At 38.8% G+C, this 21,736-nt stretch overlaps 1 protein-coding gene across 1 annotated transcript in view; it reads right to left on the bottom strand.

Moving 5' to 3' along the window:
• Positions 1 to 21,736, bottom strand: part of MALRD1 (MAM and LDL receptor class A domain containing 1) — a gene marked incomplete at both ends in the record, with an annotated part of 584,975 nt that overhangs the window by 108,446 nt on the left and 454,793 nt on the right. Inside the window, one exon of the mRNA XM_082854883.1 lies at positions 7,041 to 7,304. Coding sequence (XP_082711009.1) covers positions 7,041 to 7,304 — 264 coding nt within the window. The remainder of the gene's footprint in view (positions 1 to 7,040; positions 7,305 to 21,736) is intronic.

Below are 21,736 nucleotides of genomic sequence, written 5' to 3'. Positions count from 1 at the left end.
TCCCTCCTTTAGACAACGAATCATCCCAAATTGAGGAGGTGGTCTCTGACAGCAAAATTTAGGATTTTTCCCCATTTACCTCTTTTAGTGAGGGTGTATGTGTATGCTTCTGTGTAAGATTTTGTCTGTATAGCTTTGCTGCCAACATTTGTCCTAAGGTTCTTTCCGTCCCTTTTTTTTTTTTTTTTCTAAATAAGAATTTTTTAATTCAATAACTTTATTATACTTTATTTTATTTTTACTATATCTTCTTTCTTTCTGTCTTTTTTCCTTCTTTCCCTCCTTCCTTCCTTCCTCCCTCCCTCCCTCCCTCCTTTCTTTCCTTCTTGCCTTCTTTCCTTCTTTGCTTCTTTCTTTCTTTCTTCCTTCCTTCCTACCCTCCTTTCCTTCTTTCTTTCCTCATACTTCTACTAATTCCCTCTACTTTTTCTCCCTTTTATCCTGAGCCGTGTGGATGAAAAGCTTTTGGTGCTCCAGCCAGGAGGCAGGGCTCTGCCTCTGAGGTAGGAGAGCCAACTTCAGGACACTGATCAACAAGAGACCTCCCAGCTCCACATAATATCAAACGGCGAAAATCTCCCAGAGACCTCCATCTTAACACCAGCACCCAGCTTCACTCAACGACCAGCAAGCCACAGTGCTGGAAAACCTATGCCAAACAACTAGCAAAACAGGAACACAACCTCACCCATTAGCAGAGAGGCTGCCTAAAATCATAATAAGGCCACAGACACCCCCAAACACACCACCAGACGTGAACCTGCCCACTAGAGAGACAAGATCGAGCCTCATCCACCACAACACAGGCACTAGTCCCCTCCACCAGGAAGCCTACACAACCCACTGAACCAACCTTAGCCACTGGAGACAGACATCAAAAACAGGAGGAACTACAAACCTGCAGCCTGCAAAAAGGAGACCCCAAACACAGTAAGATAAGCAAAATGAGAAGACAGAAAAACACTCAGCAGATAAAGGAGCAAGATAAAAATGCACCAGACCTAACAAATGAAGAGGAAATAGGCAGTCTACCTGAAAGAGAATTCAGAATAATGATAGTAAGGTTGATCCGAAATCTTGGCGATAGAATGGACAATAGATTGGACAAAATGCAAGAATCAGTTAACAAGGACCTAGAAGAACTAAAGATGAAACAAGCAACGATGAACAACACAATAAATGAAATTAAAAGTACTCTAGATGGGATCAATAGCAGAATAACTGAGGCAGAAGAACGGATAAGTGACCTGGAAGATAAAATAGTGGAAATAACTACTGCAGAGCAGAATAAAGAAAAAAGAATGAAAAGAACTGAGGACAGTCTCAGAGACCTCTGGGACAACATTAAACGCACCAACATTCGAATTATAGGGGTTCCAGAAGAAGAAGAGAAAAAGAAAGGGACTGAGAAAATATTTCAAGAGATTATAGTTGAAAACTTCCCTAACATGGGAAAGGAAATAGTTAATCAAGTCCAGGAAGCACAGAGAGTCCCATACAAGATAAATACAAGGAGAAATACGCCAAGACACATATTAATCAAACTGTCAAAAATTAAATACAAAGAAAGCATATTAAAAGCAGCAAGGGAAAAACAACAAATAACACATAAGGGAATCCCCATAAGGTTAACAGCTGATCTCTCAGCAGAAACCCTACAAGCCAGAAGGGAGTGGCAGGACATACTGAAAGTGATGAAGGAGAAAAACATGCAGCCAAGACTACTCTACCCAGCAAGGATCTCATTCAGATTTGATGGAGAAATTAAAACCTTTACAGACAAGCAAAAGCTGAGAGAGTTCAGCACCACCAAACCAGCTTTACAACAAATGCTAAAGGATCTTCTCTAGGCAGGAAACACAAGAGAAGGAAAAGACCTATAATAACGAACCCAAAACAATTTAGAAAATGGGAATAGGAACATACATATCGATAATTACCTTAAATGTAAATGGACTAAATGCTCCCACCAAAAGACACAGATTAGCTGAATGGATACAAAAACAAGACCCTTATATATGCTGTCTACAAGAGACCCACTTCAGACCTAGAGACACATACAGACTGAAAGTAAGGGGATGGAAAAAGATATTCCATGCAAATGGAAACCAAAAGAAAGCTGGAGTAGCAATTCTCATATCAGACAAAATAGACTTTAAAATAAGGACTATTAAAAGAGACAAAGAAGGACACTACATAATGATCAAGGGATCGATCCAAGAAGAAGATATAACAATTGTAAATATTTATGCACCCAACATAGGAGCACCTCAATACATAAGGCAAATACTAACAGCCATAAAAGGGGAAATCGACAGTAACACATTCATAGTAGGGGACTTAAACACCCCACTTTCACCCATGGACAGATCATCCAAAATGAAAATAAATAAGGAAACACAAGCTTTAAATGATACATTAAACAAGATGGACTTAATTGATATTTATAGGACACTCCATCCAAAAACAACAGAATACACATTTTTCTCAAGTGCTCATGGAACATTCTCCAGGATAGATCATATCTTAGGTCACAAATCAAGCCTTGGTAAATTTAAGAAAATTGAAATTGTATCAAGTATCTTTTCTGACCACAACGCCATGAGACTAGATATCAATTACAGGAAAAGATCTGTAAAAAATACAAACACATGGAGGCTAAACAATACACTACTTAATAATGAAGATATCACTGAAGAAATCAAAGAGGAAATCAAAAAATACCTAGAAACAAATGACAATGGAGACACAACGACCCAAAACCTGTGGGATGCAGCAAAAGCAGTTCTAAGGGGGAAGTTTATAGCAATACAAGCCCACCTTAAGAAGCAGAAAACATCTCGAATAAACAACCTAACCTTGCACCTCAAGCAATTAGAGAAAGAAGAACAAAAAAACCCCAAAGCTAGCAGAAGGAAAGAAATCATAAAAATCAGATCAGAAATAAATGAAAAAGAAATGAAGGAAACAATAGCAAAGATCAATAAAACTAAAAGCTGGTTCTTTGAGAAGATAAACAAAATAGATAAACCACTAGCCAGACTCATCAAGAAAAAAAGGGAGAAGACTCAAATCAATAGAATTAGAAATGAAAAAGGAGAGGTAACAACTGACACTGCAGAGATAAAAGAGATCATGAGAGATTACTACAAGCAACTCTATGCCAATAAAATGGACAATCTGGAAGAAATGGACAAATTCTTAGAAATGCACAACCTGCCAAGACTGAATCAGGAAGAAATAGAAAATATGAACAGACCAATCACAAGCACAGAAATTGAAACTGTGATTAAAAACCTTCCAACAAAGAAAAGCCCAGGACCAGATGGCTTTACAGGCGAATTCTATCAAACATTTAGAGAAGAGCTAACACCTATCCTTCTGAAACTCTTCCAAAATATAGCAGAGGGAGGACCACTCCCAAACTCCTTCTACGAGGCCACCATCACCTTGATACCAAAACCAGACAAGGATGTCACAAAGAAAGAAAACTACAGGCCAATATCACTGATGAACATAGATGCAAAAATCCTCAACAAAATACTAGCAAACAGAATCCAACAGCACATTAAAAGGATCATACACCATGATCAAGTGGGGTTTATTCCAGGAATGCAAGGATTCTTCAATATACGCAAATCTATCAATGTGATAAACCATATTAACAAATTGAAGGAGAAAAACCATATGATCATCTCAATAGATGCAGAGAAAGCTTTTGACAAAATTCAACACCCATTTATGATAAAAACCCTGCAGAAAGTAGGCATAGAGGGAACTTTCCTCAACATAATAAAGGCCATATATGACAAGCCCACAGCAAACATCATCCTCAATGGTGAAAAACTGAAAGCATTTCCACTAAGATCAGGAACAAGACAAGGTTGCCCACTCTCACCACTATTATTCAACATTGTTTTGGAAGTTTTAGCCACAGCAATCAGAGAAGAAAAGGAAATAAAAGGAATCCAAATCGGAAAAGAAGAAGTAAAGCTGTCACTGTTTGCAGATGACATGATCCTATACATAGAGAACCCTAAAGATGCTACCAGAAAACTACTAGAGCTAATCAATGAATTTGGTAAAGTGGCAGGATACAAAATTAATGCACAGAAATCTCTGGCATTCCTATATACTAATGATGAAAAATCTGAAAGTGAAATCAAGAAAATACTCCCATTTACCATTGCAACAAAAAGAATAAAATATCTAGGAATAAACCTACCTAAGGAGACAAAAGACCTGTATGCAGAAAATTATAAGACACTGATGAAAGAAATTAAAGATGATACAAATAGATGGAGAGATATACCATGTTCTTGGATTGGAAGAATCAACATTGTGAAAATGACTCTACTACCCAAAGCAATCTATAGATTCAATGCAATCCCTATCAAACTACCACTGGCATTTTTCACAGAACTAGAACAAAAAATTTCACAATTTGTATGGAAACACAAAAGACCCCGAATAGCCAAAGCAATCTTGAGAACGAAAGAAGGAACTGGAGGAATCAGGCTCCCTGACTTCAGACTATACTACAAAGCTACAGTTATCAAGACGGTATGGTACTGGCACAAAAACAGAAAGATAGATCAATGGAACAGGATAGAAAGCCCAGAGATAAACCCATGCACATATGGACACCTTATCTTTGATAAAGGTGGCAGTAATGTACAATGGAGAAAGGACAGCCTCTTCAATAAGTGGTGCTGGGAAAACTGGACAGGTACATGTAAAAGTATGAGATTAGATCACTCCCTAACACCATACACAAAAATAAGCTCAAAATGGATTAAAGACCTAAATGTAAGGCCAGAAACTATCAAACTCTTAGAGGAAAACATAGGCAGAACACTCTATGACATAAATCACAGCAAGATCCTTTCTGACCCACCTCCTAGAGTAATGGAAATAAAAACAAAAATAAACAAATGGGACCTAATGAAACTTCAAAGCTTTTGCACAGCAAAGGAAACCATAAACAGGACCAAAAGACAACCCTCAGAATGGGAGAAAATATTTGCAAATGAAGCAACCGACAAAGGATTAATCTCCAAAATTTACAAGCAGCTCATGCAGCTCAATAACAAGAAAACAAACAACCCAATCCAAAAATGGGCAGAAGACCTAAATAGACATTTCTCCAAAGAAGATATACAGACTGCCAACAAACACATGAAAGAATGCTCAACATCATTAATCATTAGAGAAATGCAAATCAAAACTACAATGAGATATCATCTCACACCAGTCAGAATGGCCATCATCAAAAAATCTAGAAACAATAAATGCTGGAGAGGGTGTGGAGAAAAGGGAACACTCTTGCACTGCTGGTGGGAATGTGAATTGGTTCAGCCACTGTGGAGAACAGTATGGAGGTTCCTTAAAAAACTACAAATAGAACTACCATATGACCCAGCAATCCCACTACTGGGCATATACCCTGAGAAAACCAAAATTCAAAAAGAGTCATGTACCAAAATGTTCATTGCAGCTCTATTTACAATAGCCCGGAGATGGAAACAACCTAAGTGCCCGTCATCGGATGAATGGATAAAGAAGATGTGGCACATATATACAATGGAATATTACTCAGCCATAAAAAGAAACGAAATTGAGCTATTTGTAATGAGGTGGATAGACCTAGAGTCTGTCATACAGAGTGAAGTAAGTCAGAAAGAAAAAGACAAATACCGTATGCTAACACATATATATGGAATTTAAGAAAAAAAATGTCATGAAGAACCTAGGGGTAAAGCAGGAATAAAGACGCAGACCTCCTAGAGAACGGACTTGAGGTTATGGGGAGGGGGAAGGGTGAGCTGTGACAGGGCGAGAGAGAGTCATGGGCATATACACACTAACAAACGTAGTAAGGTAGATAGCTAGTGGGAAGCAGCCACATGGCACAGGGATATTGGCTTGGTGCTTTGTGACAGCCTGGAGGGGTGGGATAGGGAGGGTGGGAGGGAGGGAGACGCAACAGGGAAGACATATGGGAACATATGTTTATGTATGACTGATTCACTTTGTTATAAAGCAGAAACTAACACACCATTGTAAAGCAATTATACCCCAATAAAGATGTTAAAAAAAAAAAAATAATAAAGACAGAAGTTGACGGATGCAGGACTGGGAATTTTACACTCATTCTCTCAAATCTGCACAGTCCTGTAAGTTAGGTATTACATGGATGGTAAGACTGACTCAAATAATGTTGCCCAGATTGTACAGGTAGTTAGTGATAAGGATAAGGTCAACCCTAATGTCCCACAGATTTACTTCTACGTTAACTCTTTCCGGTTTTTTTTTTTTTTTTTAATCTTTGGCTGCGCTGGGTCTCCGCCACTGCGCGACGGCGCCCCCGACCGCGGAGAAATCCCCTGCCGTGGAGCACGGGCTCCAGGCGCACAGGCCCCAGCAGCTGTGGCACGCAGGCTCCGTAGCCGTGGCTGGCGAACTCCAGAGCACAGGCTCAGAAGCCACGGCGCATGGGCCAAGCCGCTCTGCAGCATGCGGGACCCTCCCGGACCAGGGCCCGAACCCGCGTCCCCCGCACTGGCAGGCGGACCCCCATCTGCATTAACTCTAATGACGTAACATCTACCCAGGTCCAGGTCCTTCCCCTAGCTACATCTATTCACTACAATGGATATTTGCCCATTTGCTCGAGCCATCTTCATGAACATTTACAGTGGGAAGAAATTATAATTACATGTCTTCAATCCATTCCCACAAACATTTGTTAAAAAGATAATGGATACATAAGAGCATCCCCTACATGAATGACCCAGTTGTAAATAAAAAAGGAAATCACACACATTTAACAGAGATTAGTGTGACTACAAACAAAATGTTTCCAGAAATGCTAAGCGAGGACAATATGCTTTGTTTAGCAATATAACACAAACAACTATGTTACTTCTGATACGATCATGGTAACACTCTAGAGAACTTTGCTTTATCTGTTGTGCTCTCTCTATCATTTCCAAACAGCATTTCTCCCCAGGCACACTGAGTGAATGAAAATAACTCACAGCAGCCGGATTCGTCTTCATTAAGGTGACAGTCAGGCACTCCATCACATAGCAGGAGGGATGGGATACACTCGTTGGTAGAGCACTGGAACTTCATTTGACCACAGAGCTGAGGAGGGGGGCTGAGAGAACAATCCATTTCATCAGATCCGTCTATGCAGTCTTCCTGTCCATTACATTTCCCTGAGAGGGGCACACACTGGAGTGTGTAGACACAAGAAAACTGGTCAGCTTCACACGGTGACGGCTGTATTGAGACAGGACCTAAAAAGAGAGCCAGTCATTTTCACATTAGGGGAGTTATCTCTCTGTCTAGTGTTGACACATTATAGGATACTCTCATTCTCGCATAAACATGAGACATTTAGCTAATTTAAGTAAATCAATCTTCTATTAGGAGTAATATGAACTCTAACAAAACAGGCCAACATGATTGGAGAATACACCTTATCTTAACCTCAGAAACATTTATATAAAGGGCATCATTACTGTGAAAAAATGACACTTTCAAATTAAAGAAGAAATTTTGATTCATGCTCTTAAATTTGACCATCAGATTTTCCTTGAGGAGTAAAGATACCTTTATACAGTAAGTTAGGCACTTTGAAAAGTTGCAATCACGATTTTAAAATTTAAGTAAATTGGCATTATGTCATTATATCGGGATACAGTTTAGTAACTGTTTCTTAGTGGCCTCAGCTAGGGGAATTTGGCTCCTGAGAACTTGGGGAGGACTGAGTCACAGAACTGAGGTCTGCTACGGTTTTGTCACACTGCTCTTTGCCCTTGAGTCATGATCACATTTCAAAGGTCTAAAAAGTGCAGCTATGTGTAGCCATATCTGAAGTGCAGATGCAATCATAGTTTAAGCTAAGATATTACACTAGTGAGAATCTTCAAGATAATGTAATTCACACCTAACCAACCCATTTTATAGATGAGGATACTGAGGCTCATAAATTTTTAGCATCCAAAGACATGATATCAACTTAATGAGCTTTTATCATGTGAAACTGTTCCATAGCAATGGTTTAAGTCAACACTTAAAGCATGAGCAAAGAGTGTTGACTTGCTGCTGTTTCTAGAGGTCAGGGGATATCTGTGAACATATAGGATTGCACTAATTTGCTGGAATGTTATTAGTGGAACAGTTCTTATACTTCGTATCGTCTCTGGGACAGATGTTGACGGGATCATCAGTATTTTAAGGGAAAAGAAAATCGAAAGTAGTGGGGACCAGTTCAGTAACACCTTATTTTGTGTTTTTTACATTTTAAAACTACTATTATTTATGGATAATATAAGAATGATTTGTTTTATACGTAAGGGTGGTGGTGTGAATTCATTTTAGAAATGAAATTTAAAAGCTACTCTCCCTTACCACTCACTCAGTAGTGGTGACATATCTAGAATATATTTAAATTCAAACTCTGTGATGAAAGTCATGTATATAAGACAATCTTTGTTCATGGAAATAAGCATATTTAAGTGGGAGAGGGATAAATGTATGACTTTGAGACATTTGTGTCATGTTCTTACTTAACTACCTAAGTCATAGCAGTGCATACAATTGCAGTATTCCAACGGAAACGTTCTGAATTCAAACTTAGAAAGTAAATTGGATTTCAATTTTTATAAATTTATATGTATAACGTATATATATCTTTTGATATTTAACTATTTAACCATGGTCAAATAAATAGTTTCTCTTCATTCTTTTTATTAATCTCACATTGAAGACAGGACAGACATCCTTACTTTCATTTCTTTCTCAAATATTTTATGGACTAAACTTTCATCTTTATACACTCACCTCAAGGTTGAACCTCAACTGTAGGTTGAAAAGGCTGAATAAACGTTTTGCATGTGATGAAAATCTAGAACCAACCTTAGTAATACACCTATTACTTAGCTAAGCTAAGGTACCAACCTTTTGTTGGGAATAACAACGAAAGGGAATAATTTTCTCTATTTCAAGACAAGTTTCTCACCTTATTCAAAATGAGTTGCATGTGTGTGTTCCTTTATATTTTTGCTTACATCAGATATGCAAAGTAAAGTTCTCTCTTTTATTTGGAGGCAGCAATTCTGTTAAATTCTAGAATCATTTATATCAAAAGATATTCAAACTCACTTGTTCTAGGTCCTTCTTTACAAGAAAACTGGTGGGCTTTATTGTCTGTAGTGGATTCTGTCTTGAATTGTCCAGAGTTTTCTATCAAGGCCCTCATGCCCCCAGCTGCTGGGAGGTTACCAGATGACAGCTCACAGCTGAGTCTACCTCTAGGATTTTCCCTCTAAAGTCACACAGCCTCCCAGGATCGGCTCCCTTCATTGGCGAATTGGCGATAAGATGGTCCAGCTCCTATGCATCAGTTTGGGACCAGTGCAGCTCCCGAGCTCCCCATGGCATCAGCGTGAGACCCCCTATGGCACCTGTATCAACGTTCAACCCTCCCTCTGCCCAGCCCTGCTTCCTTCACTTCACAGGGGTTGTTCCTGGGAGAATTTCCAATAAACCTTTTGCATAGGAATCAGGGCCTCAGAATTCACTTCCCTGGGAACCTAAGATACTATCCCACCATCAAAATGCATCTTGTTTTAAATTAAACGTCCCCCCCACACTGTCGAATCACTTCTCAAATTTTCCATGGAAATACTTTTGTTGCAAGAGGAACTTGAACTTGCACCCCTAAAGGGAGTCTAGGTAGACCCTTAGCCAGAAGTAGTTCTCCATAAGCTCAACATTTCTTTTAAGTCTCTTGTTTTATCTGATGAAAATTCTACATTCTACGACATAGGACATTCAAGCTTTTTCACTATAAAAGACTTCCTCCAGGAATTCAAATAAAATGAATACTCTTGGAAGATGTACTATGTATATCTTCTGAACTGAATGCCTTCTACTGCATACCCTCTTTGAGAAGTTAAGAAGGTTTCCCTAAAATTTTAATATTAACGTGTTTATTCTTGGGTATCAGCCATGGAGTTACCTAATTAAGACAGTTAATGTCTTTCTCATATAATTCTATGAAAAATGAACGATATTAATTGTTCTCTTTTATAACCCGAAAAACATTAGCACCACCTTACATGCATATTACTAAGTGAAAACAGTCAATCTTAAAAGCCTACATATTGTCTGACTCCAGCTATATGATATTCTGGAAAAGACAAACAGTGGATATTGTAAAATGGTCGTTGGTTACCCAGAGATGGTAGAAAGGAAGGGAGGAACAAGGGGGGACTTTTAGAGCTGTAAAACTCTTCTTTATGGCTCTGTAATGGTGGATGCATGCCATGGCACAGACTGAATGTTTACATCCCCCCCAAATTTCGTATGTTGAGACATAATTCCCAATGTGATGACATTTGGAGGTGGGGTTTTGGGAGCTGATTAGGTCATGAGAGTGGAGCCCTCAGGAATGCAATTAGTGCTCTTATTAAAACTGGCCCTTGCCCTTTCCACTTTGTGAGGACCCAGCAAGAAGGCACTGTTGAGGAAACAGTTTTGCACCAGACACCAAATCTGCCAGCATATTCGTCTTGGACTTTTTAGCCTCCAAAACTATGAGAAAGAAATATTTGTAGGCATCCAAGTCGATGATATTCCGTTACAGCATTCTGAATAGATTAAGACATGCCATTATACATTTGTCAAAACTCACAGAAATTATAATACCAAGAGTGAAAGCTAATGAAAACTATGGGCTTTGGGTGACAGGGATGTGTCAATGTTGATTAGTCAGCTGTAACAAACATAACATTATGGTGCTGGAAGGGTGATTATGGGGGAGGCAGGTGTACCCAAACTCTGTAATTTACACCTAATTTTGCTGTGAACTGAAAACTGTTTTAAAAAATAAAACGTGTGTGTGTATGAATCTCAACACCAATATCCCTCGGAATCTACTTTCTAGCCCAAGCTCTTCACTAGTGATGGAAAGGGTGGAGGAGAGACACAGGGCAGTGGATGTTGGGTTACCTACAACATGAAGCTGTGATGGAGCTCGCTCTCTCCCCCAACACACAGAGGCTCCAGAGGCGAAAGAAAATCAAGAATATATTTTCCGTGCTAGGGAAAATCAAGAGCTGAAGAAGCAGAACATATTAAGAGGCCCCCAGAGTTATCATTGTTACTCAGCATCAATATTTGCCACAATGATAGTGAATTCCTTCCTAACTATGAATAGCGATACCACTGCAAATGTCTGAAATTGCATAAAGGAAGAATTTTCTGCCTTCATATAACCTCAAATAATCTAAAACATACATGAATGTGGAAACATATACAAAAATATGAAATGTTAGAGCAGTTGCTGGTCATTTCTTTCTTGTCATGAGGCCTGGAACCCAGAGAGACCCCAGAGGATAAGAGATACATTCCTCTTTTATCATCTCCAGATGGTCCTACACTATATTTCCTGGTCTGACATATCTGTGCTGGTATGGCCTCTTTTATATGCAATGTTGGGCGAGGTTATGTACTTGACCTAATTTAACGCTATTGTTCACTGACAGCTCTATTCCATATTAACTGAACTTTATTTAATAGTCAAAGAATTCCCCAAATGTTAAACACTTAACTTCTACTTTAGGGCCAATATTATTAAATAATTCCCCTTTTAATTCCTGCTTCACATTGCTTCCAAAATACATTTCCTAAAGGAAGAATCCTGTTCAAAACTGGTTCTCCAATGCCTCACAGGGTGGTCCGCTGTCCTTACCAGATTAAGGTCCACTGCCCTGTGGTTATTCAATGACCTAACTCCTGACTCAGCCTCACCTATATTCTCCCAATAAAGCCTAAAATTGCAGAGGAAATCATGACTATTTCAATTATGACTGTATTGTACTCTTTGCCGCCTGGGATGGGGCAGGAAGGAGAACGCCGTTGTCATTCCTGTGAGTGGGAAGGTTTTCACTTACAGATATCATGAGTGGGTGTTTTGGCGCCTAAGATTACATCTTTGTCTCAGTGTAGAAGGCTTGAGATGGAGAGTGGAAAGCTGTCTCTTCATCACACACCACAAATATACACAATTGAAGGAAATCTAAGAGTCTGAGGCAATCACCTGTGAGGGAATATTGCCGAATTTCAAGTACACTTTGGGGACACCTGTTTTACATGTCTCAGGCAGGTGAAAGGAGAGAGAGGCAGGTACTGAGATGGAGATATCGAGGTGGGCAGTAGAGAAGACCACTCAGGAGTTAGACGTGGTGGTCTCTCAGAGATCTCCCAGCTGTATTGTCTCAACTGCCTCGATGAAAGAGAAACTAGAGAAAGTGGCTATGATACCCCATAACTTCCAGTTAACAGGGCATTGGCACTAAACACAAATACATACAACTATGTTTAACTTCATATTAACTTCTGAGGAATATGAATAAGTAGCTTTACCTAAAGTTTGGAGTGTTCTACATGATTGAATTAGTTTTACTTTTAAAACCACATAATTTTAAGACTAATTTCTGCCTTTCTAATAAAATAATTTAAAATGTACAGCTGTATAGCTGAAACTAACGCAACTATACACCAATAAAAATTGAAAAAAAAGGAAAATACACTTGAAGTCAAAAAGAACTACTAGAAATAGTAGTTCATTCATTGCTTAATAATAAACAAAAATTGATTTACTGAGAAGATAAAAAATGCTCACTTTAATGTGTGTTGGGTTATCTTGCCCCATATGAAACCCTGCATGAGGCACACCCAACTAACATTACCTTAATTACATTGTAATCAGAAAGAGCAGAAAGGGCAAAAATGCAAGATCTGGATGTTTCAGCACTTGAACCGACCTCCTAATTGACCAATCATCTGCTCCATCGGGCAGAGAAGACCAACCATGGGCCTGCCATTCCTTTAGACCCCTTTTTATCAAAAACTGGTTATTTCTCTAAACTCATGCTTTCTATTTTGACCAAGTTTATATTAGTGAAAATGACAACTCATCCATATAAACCTATTTATTTACTCTTTGTTAAGCCAACAGACCTGTTTTTTGTTTTCTATTTTCCCATTTCCAACTATTTCCACAAAGAGTGACTGGTCTTCTCTAGGTTAAATGTTCTCAGATGCCAATAAGATGCTCTCAGAAAAACTGGTCATTCTGTTGAAGTCACTTGTTTTCAATGAAAAAAGAAAAAAAAAACTTTTCTTAAAACAGATTTTTTTAGTGAAGCAGTGTCACTTTCTTATTTTATTTCTTAGGCAACAAACAAACAAGCTTGTTTTCATAAAGTCTGAATGTTTTCCAGATAACAACATATGTGTTCCAGGGAATCAGGAAACCCATAATAGAAGTAAACTTTAATAGCCCAAGAGAACAAAACAGGCCCAGATCGACCTTGGCTATTGAAAAACTCCCCGAATCCCTCAGACACACTTGGTCTGGTAAAACACTGGCCCGCTGAATATTTCCAAGTAAAAAGAAAAGAGTCAGCAAAGGTTATGATAATTTTCAAAAATGACTATATGGTAGACAAATGACTAACTCACCATACCATATTTTATTTTAAATATACATATATATTTATATACTATGGATACATAAATATATATGATTCTGTGGTAAACGTCATTGTTCATATAAAAGCATTCACCTTTAAGACAGTGTTGGGACAGTGAACTGTGGTTTATCTTCACATTCAACATGAAGAACTTGTCAAACCCAGGCTAATGGAGTATGGTTCCTACTGGGACTGATTTTTCCATGGTTGTCATTTAGATTTCTTCCCCCTAATTCAATAAAATTCCTTCCAGCCTGAAGATCAGCAGGAAACCCAATAAGAACCACCTCACAGTGTAACAGACAAGCTCCACCAGATGTAGTTAAGAGGGAATCCAGATCTTACTCCCATAAGCCTGCTTGGTATTAGCTTTTAATGCCATTTTCCAGTTTTTGTGTTTTTTCCTTCTAATCTAGTGTCCCTTCCAGGCATAAAGGGGAATTATCCCATCATTTGGCAAACTGGGAGGACTTCATGGACTCTGACTGCAATAATAGATTTAAAACCTAATAATATTCTATAAGCCGATAAGTGAATCAGGATTGACTGATAATCGTTTTCATTCAGCTTTTTGTACATTCATCACTATTTGTTTAAAAATTAGGCCCATGAATCACTAACTGAATCAAAATTATAAAAATGACCCATGTGTTAAAACCATGTTCTAAATCATTTATCTACAGTGCTATATCTCTTCCGATATAAAATGGATATCTACTCTATATCATACACTTATTTCAAATTTATATTTTTATCAATCAACCTAAAGTTAAAGATACTCATACTCACTAAAATTTTCTTTAAAGGACAAGATAATGACAATGGAGATTTTTCAATGGAGAGGAACTGAAAATGACAGAAAACAAGCTACACATATCACAAAATACCATGTAAGATATATCACAGGAGAGCTGCAAACTTAAGGCCTTAACAATCTGGAACAGAGTTTGGTTTCCTGCTGGGGATATTAAGGATAAATTCATGAAGAAGGTGGCTTTTGCTCTGCCCTTGAAAGTGAAAAAGGATTTACACAAGAGGAGATAAAGGGCAGGGCATCTCCAGCCTGAGAGCAGTAAGATTAAAGTCAATGAGATGAGAGGACAGAATATGGGACATGACTAGAGAAAGGCAAGAGGTCTTATTTTAAGGGATCATTTCGTAACCAGAATCAGAGAGATAAGACAGGAGCTGCGACAAAGGATAAGAAACATATTCAGTAGGCAATTAACAGCCTCTAAGCATTTTTCTTCTTTACAACTTGTATGAATTTATGTATTTTGATTAGTCTCAGTTTTATTTCATCTCTCACCATTGGAGTATAGATGGAAAATTTATTGTTTCTGGTCAGCTTTGTAAATTGGTCCACATGGTTGCAGAATATTCAAGCTCGATTATGATTTTTTAAAAAAGAAGAGGAATGGTCGTCAGCCAGAGGTGGCTGATGTGGAAATTAGAAATGAAAGTGTAACTTACAAGACTCTGAAGTGTAGACATATGATTTGGGCTTGGTCAACAGTATGCTTCCAACCAGCTCCTTTAATTTTAAGGGAGTGACAAAGGGACGATTAGAGATTACTCATAATGGTGGCAGGAAAGTAGATAGCCCAGCTCTGAAGGAAGTATTCACAGGCAGTGGACTTAGGTAGTTTCAACCTCTGGTTTACTCAGTCTTACTCACTTCCCACTTATTCTTCTGTCTTAGATTCTTAGTTTTACATTTAATTTTTGGAGCAGTCAATATTCTTTCAATAAGCTTATTTTCTGCCTTTAAGTGAGCCCGAGTCAGGTTCTGTTGCTTGCAATAAAAAATTATTTTTGTTATCGTGGTGAATAAGAAAAATGCAAGGTCTACTTTTCTGGAACTTACACTATAGTAGGGACTAGAAAATTAAGCCGGTAGTTACGTGTGTGTGTAAATTAGATAGGTCTGTTATGCAGCCATAACAGGGATTCCGATGAGTAATAAGAAGGCCTTGAAGTAGAGTTTGAGCTGTAAAATGGAACTGAGGGGGAAAAAAGAAGGCAGAATCTCTGGTTTCAAAGTGGATATTGAGAAAAGGATAAAGGCACTAAAAACTTGATGACATCTCTTTATGGTTCATAACCAAGAGGTTTTTGAGGCTTTTTTTAAAAATATAAACTCATACCAATGGTACAAATATCCTTATTATGAGATAAGTTTTCATTAGCAAACTCTTCATCCATTATGAGAAGTAAATATGCTCATTCTTTGCCCTGGACCACAGCCGTAGTTTTCACTCCTCTGTCTAGCTGGGAGGAAAGGAGCATCATTACCCCTGAGGCTCCTTCCTCTGACGTGTGTGTATGGCAGCCTGTTGTACTGCTTCACCAAAGCTGACTGTGTGCTTTTCTTCTCAAATACACCTTCAGTGAGGTCATACTGGTAGCCTGAAATTAACCATGCTGGGGTATTTCACCAAGGAAATAGGGAAATGCTACACATCAGGGATTTTTTCCCCCTTGAGAGCTAGTCTCCCAACACACCACTGAATATTTCTTATAAATATTCATTGATGCCTCAATAAGTTACTTCCATATACTCGATGCTGCCTTCAAGTCAAATGAGATCATCTTAGAACTATAGTTTTAGAGCTGAGAGAGTTTCAAATGCACTTTATAATATTTTAGGCTTCCACGTATGCATCATTATCCCAATATGTCCTTAGTTTGTAAATTCCTGGAGAGCTGGCGATAATATTATAGGCACATATGTCCTTCCAATCTAAATCCAGGGCAGCACACAGTAGATTCTCAACTTTGACTAAATGAAGGGCAGACTTACTCAAGTTCACAAATACAGCAAGTAGCAAGAAGTCTTCTGTGTCTTCCTGCAATGACATTTCTGCCATAACCCTAGATCCCTCTGAACTCCCTCCTCATTCTCTCTGGACTCTCTTCTTTTGCATGTCATTCTCTATGCCTTCCTTCTGCCTTCCTAATCCTCTTTTACAAACCAAGTCCCATATGATCATAAAACGATAGACCTGAAAGGGACTTAAGAGATTGTCTATATCATTTCCCTGATGACAAAACATGGTCTAAGGAGTTTAAATTAGTTTCTTAAAATTATACAAGTATTTAGTGATACAGTCATGATTTAGACTCATGTCTCTAAATTTTTAGTATAGTTGTCATCTTTCTATCACTCAATATAGCCACACAGAATCTATTGGATCCTCTCTGTGTCTCTCTTTGTCTCTGTCTCTCTTACCTCCCAAACAAGGGTTTGAAAATAAGACTGGAGGCAGAGTTCATTGGTGGTGGTGAAAGGAGGTACCATATGTCGATAAATTCAGTTGATGACTTTTACTTATTCATCTACTCATTTGACATATTTCTTTATTCATAGGACATGTTTATTGAGTAGCTCCTATACAACAGGACTCTGCTAGGCATGCAGAATACATCACCGAAGATGACATAAATGACGAAGATGATGAAAACAGACAAATATCTCCATCTTTAAATAATTTGCATTCAAGAGAATAGACCTGTCCTGGAAATGCTCCAGAGTAACACTTGCTGCTCAGATTCAGAGATGTGAAACAAGAATGAACATCTCTATTCCAGAATGACGTGAGAGCCACTGTCGTTTAGCAGTGATAATAGAACAAGGAGAACTTGTGGCTGCTTATTCCCCTTGAATGCCTTATGAATTTCATTATTTGTCTGGCACCTTGCTAGTTACTCTCATTTTATACTTACCAAGTCAATTTAAAAAAGGATGCCCTAGGATAATATTTCTTTTCTTTGCATTCACTTCCTGAAGATCATTTTCTTTCAATTCAACAAAAAAATCTAGTTGGAAAGTTTGTTCATAAAGTGAATCCCTAAAACTGGAGTTTTCTTAGATGTAAAATCCACAGCAGCATCCCTTGTTATTTACTGTGTATTTACATAATGGAGCATCAGACTCAGTACATTTCATTTAGGAATGTTAATTAGTAGAAGACAAGATGTTGCAGAATTATTCTTAGGTTTTTTTTGCCTGAAATAGTTAATGCTTTACGAAACAAAAGTAAAGTCATGGATGTAGAAAACAAACTTATGGCTACCAGGGGATAAGTGGGGGGAGGGATAAATTGGGAGATTGGGATTGACATATACACACTACTATATACAAAATAGATTACTAATAAGAACCTGCTGTACAGCACAGGGAACTCTACTCAATACTCTATAATGGTCTGTGTGGGAAGAGAATCTAAAAAAAAAAAAAAGAGTGGATATATGTATATGTATAACTGATTCACTTTGCTGTACACCTGAAGCTAACACAACACTGTTAATCAACTACACTCCAATAAAAATTTTTTAAAAAATTAGTTACTGCAACTCTTTTCAGGAAAGGCACATTTCCTAAATCTTGATGATAATCATTTCATGGATAAGAAAAATGGGGTCAAGTGGGTAGTAAGTGTTTTAATGACAATTTGAACCCAGTTCTTGGTTATAAAGTAGACATCAGTGTTCCCAGTTGTACTTGTTTCCTAGGGATGCCATAACAAAGTACCAAAAACTGGATGGCTTAAAATGATAGACATTTATTCTCTCACAGTTCCATAGGCCAGAAGTCTGAAATTCAAGGTGCTCACAGAGACACACTATCTCTGAAGGCTCTAGGGGAGAACCCAGTCCATTCCTTTCTCTTAGCTTCTGGTTTTCCTGGCCATCCTTGTCATGCCTTTACTCAGAGATGCATCACTTCAATCTCTGCCTCCTTCATCACATGATATTCTTCCTGTGTGTCTGTTGCTGTGTCCCTTCTCCTCTCCTTAGAATGACACCAGTCATATTATATTAAGGGCCAACCCTACTCCAGTATGACCTCCTCTTAACTCGCATCTTAATTACATCTGCAAAGACCTTACTTCCAAATAAGCTCACATTTTGAGGACCTGGGAAGGCCATGGATTTGGAGGAGGACACTATTCAACCCAGAACACCAAAATAATCTGCTTCCTACCTATCATTCCCCTTCCAGCTATGTCTACTGGTATTTGCCCCCTTACTAGACTCCTGAAAAAAATTCTGTAGATATGCACCATATCTTCAAGTATGCTACATTTTCTCACTCACTGTTGCTTCAAATACTGTACAATGTCTTGTATAGTTTTAAAGGCAGCAATGTCCTACCAGCCCTGTAAAATGTGTCTTCACCAGGGAGAAAAATGTGTTCCTTCTTGTTTCAAATTATAGAACAAAAATAGAAAACACCTTCCACCCTGGAAACTCACATGGTTAAAAAACCAGACTCTATGAAAATAAATGCATTTCTCTGCCGACTCAGAATTGCTGGGGATGCTTTATTGCATCAAGGATGTCGCCATTCAGAAAATGTTTCCCTGGGAAACCTGAAGTAATTAAAGGAAGGATAGAGAAGTAATAACACAGAAACTAAAGATCTGTGGGGTAGGGGAGGGGTCGCCATTATAGGGCAATCTTCTAAATGGAAAGAAAACTACAGGTAACTTATGGTGACAAATGCTGCAGTTCTACATCCCTTCATCTTATGGGAGAGTGCATCTTATAGAGGGTGTGTGGGGAGAATGGTCAAAACAACGAAAAAACCTAATATGAGGTTGAAATGAAGTTGAGAGTTTTTAATCTTAGGATGCTGTTTTTAATCTTAGGATGTTAATCTGGACATCAGAAAATGTAATATGCTAAATGTAAAAATCTGGATGTCTTATTATAGATTTGGAGAATATTATCTAAGTTAATTTAGCTTGCTTAGTTCACTTGAATCGAGACTGAGCTAATTAAGGAAAGATGGAAGCAGCAAGTATTCAATAGTTTTGATGGTAGAGAATTTTTCACATTCCCTGAGAGCTGAATGAAGAAGGACACACATAGATGAATACTGGAAACATTTATCTAATCTTTCTCTCGCTTTGTTCAACAAATATTCATTGTAGAAGGCCGTGTACCACCTGAATTTTAACCTTTTTTTTACAACTATATTCCATTGGAAAACTGTGTCCCATCCTGGGCATTTTCATTCAATAAAAATAGAATATTTGGAGAGAACTTCATTGAAATTTGATCAGTTTTAAATTTTATGTGACAATAATGCTTCCTTTATACAGTATTACTAGGAAATGAAGTTTTCCTTGCTAAGGGCTAACACTTCGAAGACCATTTTTACCAAACGTTTTGGAGGCATAAATATATAATTGCTATTTTTTTCTTTTTAAAAAACCTTTAAAAATTCCATGTGAGGAGAGTGACATCAGAAAGATGGTAGAATAGGAGGTCCCTAGCTCACATCCCTCCAACCCCAAACAACAAACTAGCAGTCACCCATGGACAAAAGTGCCTTCGTGGGAGCGTTAGGATCCTGGCAGGAGTTGTGAAACTCTGGTGAAGCCCAAGACCAGGGAGAGCTGCTTTGAGAAGGGAGGCCCATGCTCTGGTGGCAGGTTCACTGAAAGTGGTCCTGGATACAGACCAAGAGTAGCCCCATTTCCCAGTGGACTCAGCTACAGCCATGCTTGGCCACACTTCCACAACCAGCCCAACATGCCCAGAGGTGGGGGAGGACCCATGCCTGTCTGTGCCCCATTAAGAGGCCGCCTGACCTTGGACTTGACTGAAGATCCTGCAGCAGCCCTATGACCCAGTTCCAGCCCTGCTCTACTGCATTCCAGGAGTTAGTCCTGCCTACACACATTTGTGCCCCTGGAAGCAGGCCCGCTGACGTCAGTCCTGGCTGTGGACCCTGGAGCTGTCCTGTGACTAGTTCCAACCCTGCTCTGCCACGGTTCAGTTCCTGCTCCCTCAGCAACCAGGAGGAGCCCTGTGTGTACTCCCAGTCACAGGCCTGCTGGCTTCAATCTGACCATGGTCCCTGAGGCGGCCTAGTGACATGGCTTGAATCCCACATCATGTGATTCCCAGAGAACAAGAGAGAAAGAGAAAAAGGCAGAAAGTTTACCTAGAGAAATAATGGCCAAAAACATCCTAAATCTTGGAAAGGATATAGAAATCCAGACTCATGAAGCTCAAAAGTGCCCAAACAGGGCTTCCCTGGTGGCGCAGTGGTTGAGAGTCCGCCTGCCGATGCAGGGGACACGGGTTCGTGCCCCGGTCCGGGAAGATCCCACATGCCGTGGAGCGGCTGCGCCCGTGAGCCATGGCCGCTGAGCCTGCGCGTCCGGAGCCTGTGCTCCGCAACGGGAGAGGCCTCAGCGGTGAGAGTCCCGCGTACGGGGGAAAAAAAAAAAAGTGCCCAAACAAGATCAACTCAAAGGAGTCTACCCAGATACACATTATAATTAAATCATTAAGAGTCAAAGAAAAGAAAGAATTTTGAAAGCAGCAAGAGCAAAGTAACTTGCCACATACAAAAGAACCTCCATGAGGCTATCAGCAGATTTCTCAGCAGGATTTTTCAAGGGATTTTTTCCTGAGACGAACGGTGACAAAAATAATTTGGTTGCAGTTACAGGCACATTTGGAGGAAGGGAAGAGAAAATTAAGGAAGTTCATTATAAACGGGCTCTATTTTCTGTTCAAAGGATATAAGAACATTGGCAGAGTGAAGAAAGTTCAAGGAAGAGACGAGGATTTGAGGATTGTTGTAGAGAAGTAGCGCCAGGGAATGGTCCTAAACCTGCATCTGGGACTGTTGGGAGTCCAGCTAACGTGATAAGTTGACATTTTTAGTGGTCCCAATGAGTATGACCAGTAGCAGTTTGGAAAATGCGAATGGCTACGGCTACTGTAAGTCAATTTCAAAGACTGATAAAGCCATTATACGGAACATGAGCTAGATACTTGTATCTATTCTACAGGGATGGTCTGATAAAGAAATGTGTTAATACTTGCAAAGTACTTAGCAGAGTTCCTGGAACATAATTAGGATCCAAATTTATGTTAAAATGAAAAAAAGAGGACAGAATTCAAAGTGCTTGATTAAGAATGGAATTGAGGTGTTAGATCATTAAATCTGAGACCATTAGGGGAAAAGTATAAAAAGCTTGTTTTATGGAAAAAAACAGGAAACATTGCAAATCTAGAGTTGTATTTTTTCTTATTACTTACATTGGAAAACAGGTTTAGGAGGAGTAGAAGACATAAATGTAGAAGACATAATGATTATAGTTTTCAAAAAGTAGAAGACATAATGATTATATTATATTTTTTAACTCTAAATTTTC

The sequence above is a fragment of the Leucopleurus acutus genome (genome assembly GCF_964270905.1).
Source record: "Leucopleurus acutus genome assembly, chromosome: 1".
NCBI classification, from domain to species: domain Eukaryota; kingdom Metazoa; phylum Chordata; class Mammalia; order Artiodactyla; family Delphinidae; genus Leucopleurus; species Leucopleurus acutus.
The sequence above is the reverse complement of the archived record's forward strand: the minus strand, read 5'-3'. Positions and strand labels throughout refer to the sequence as shown.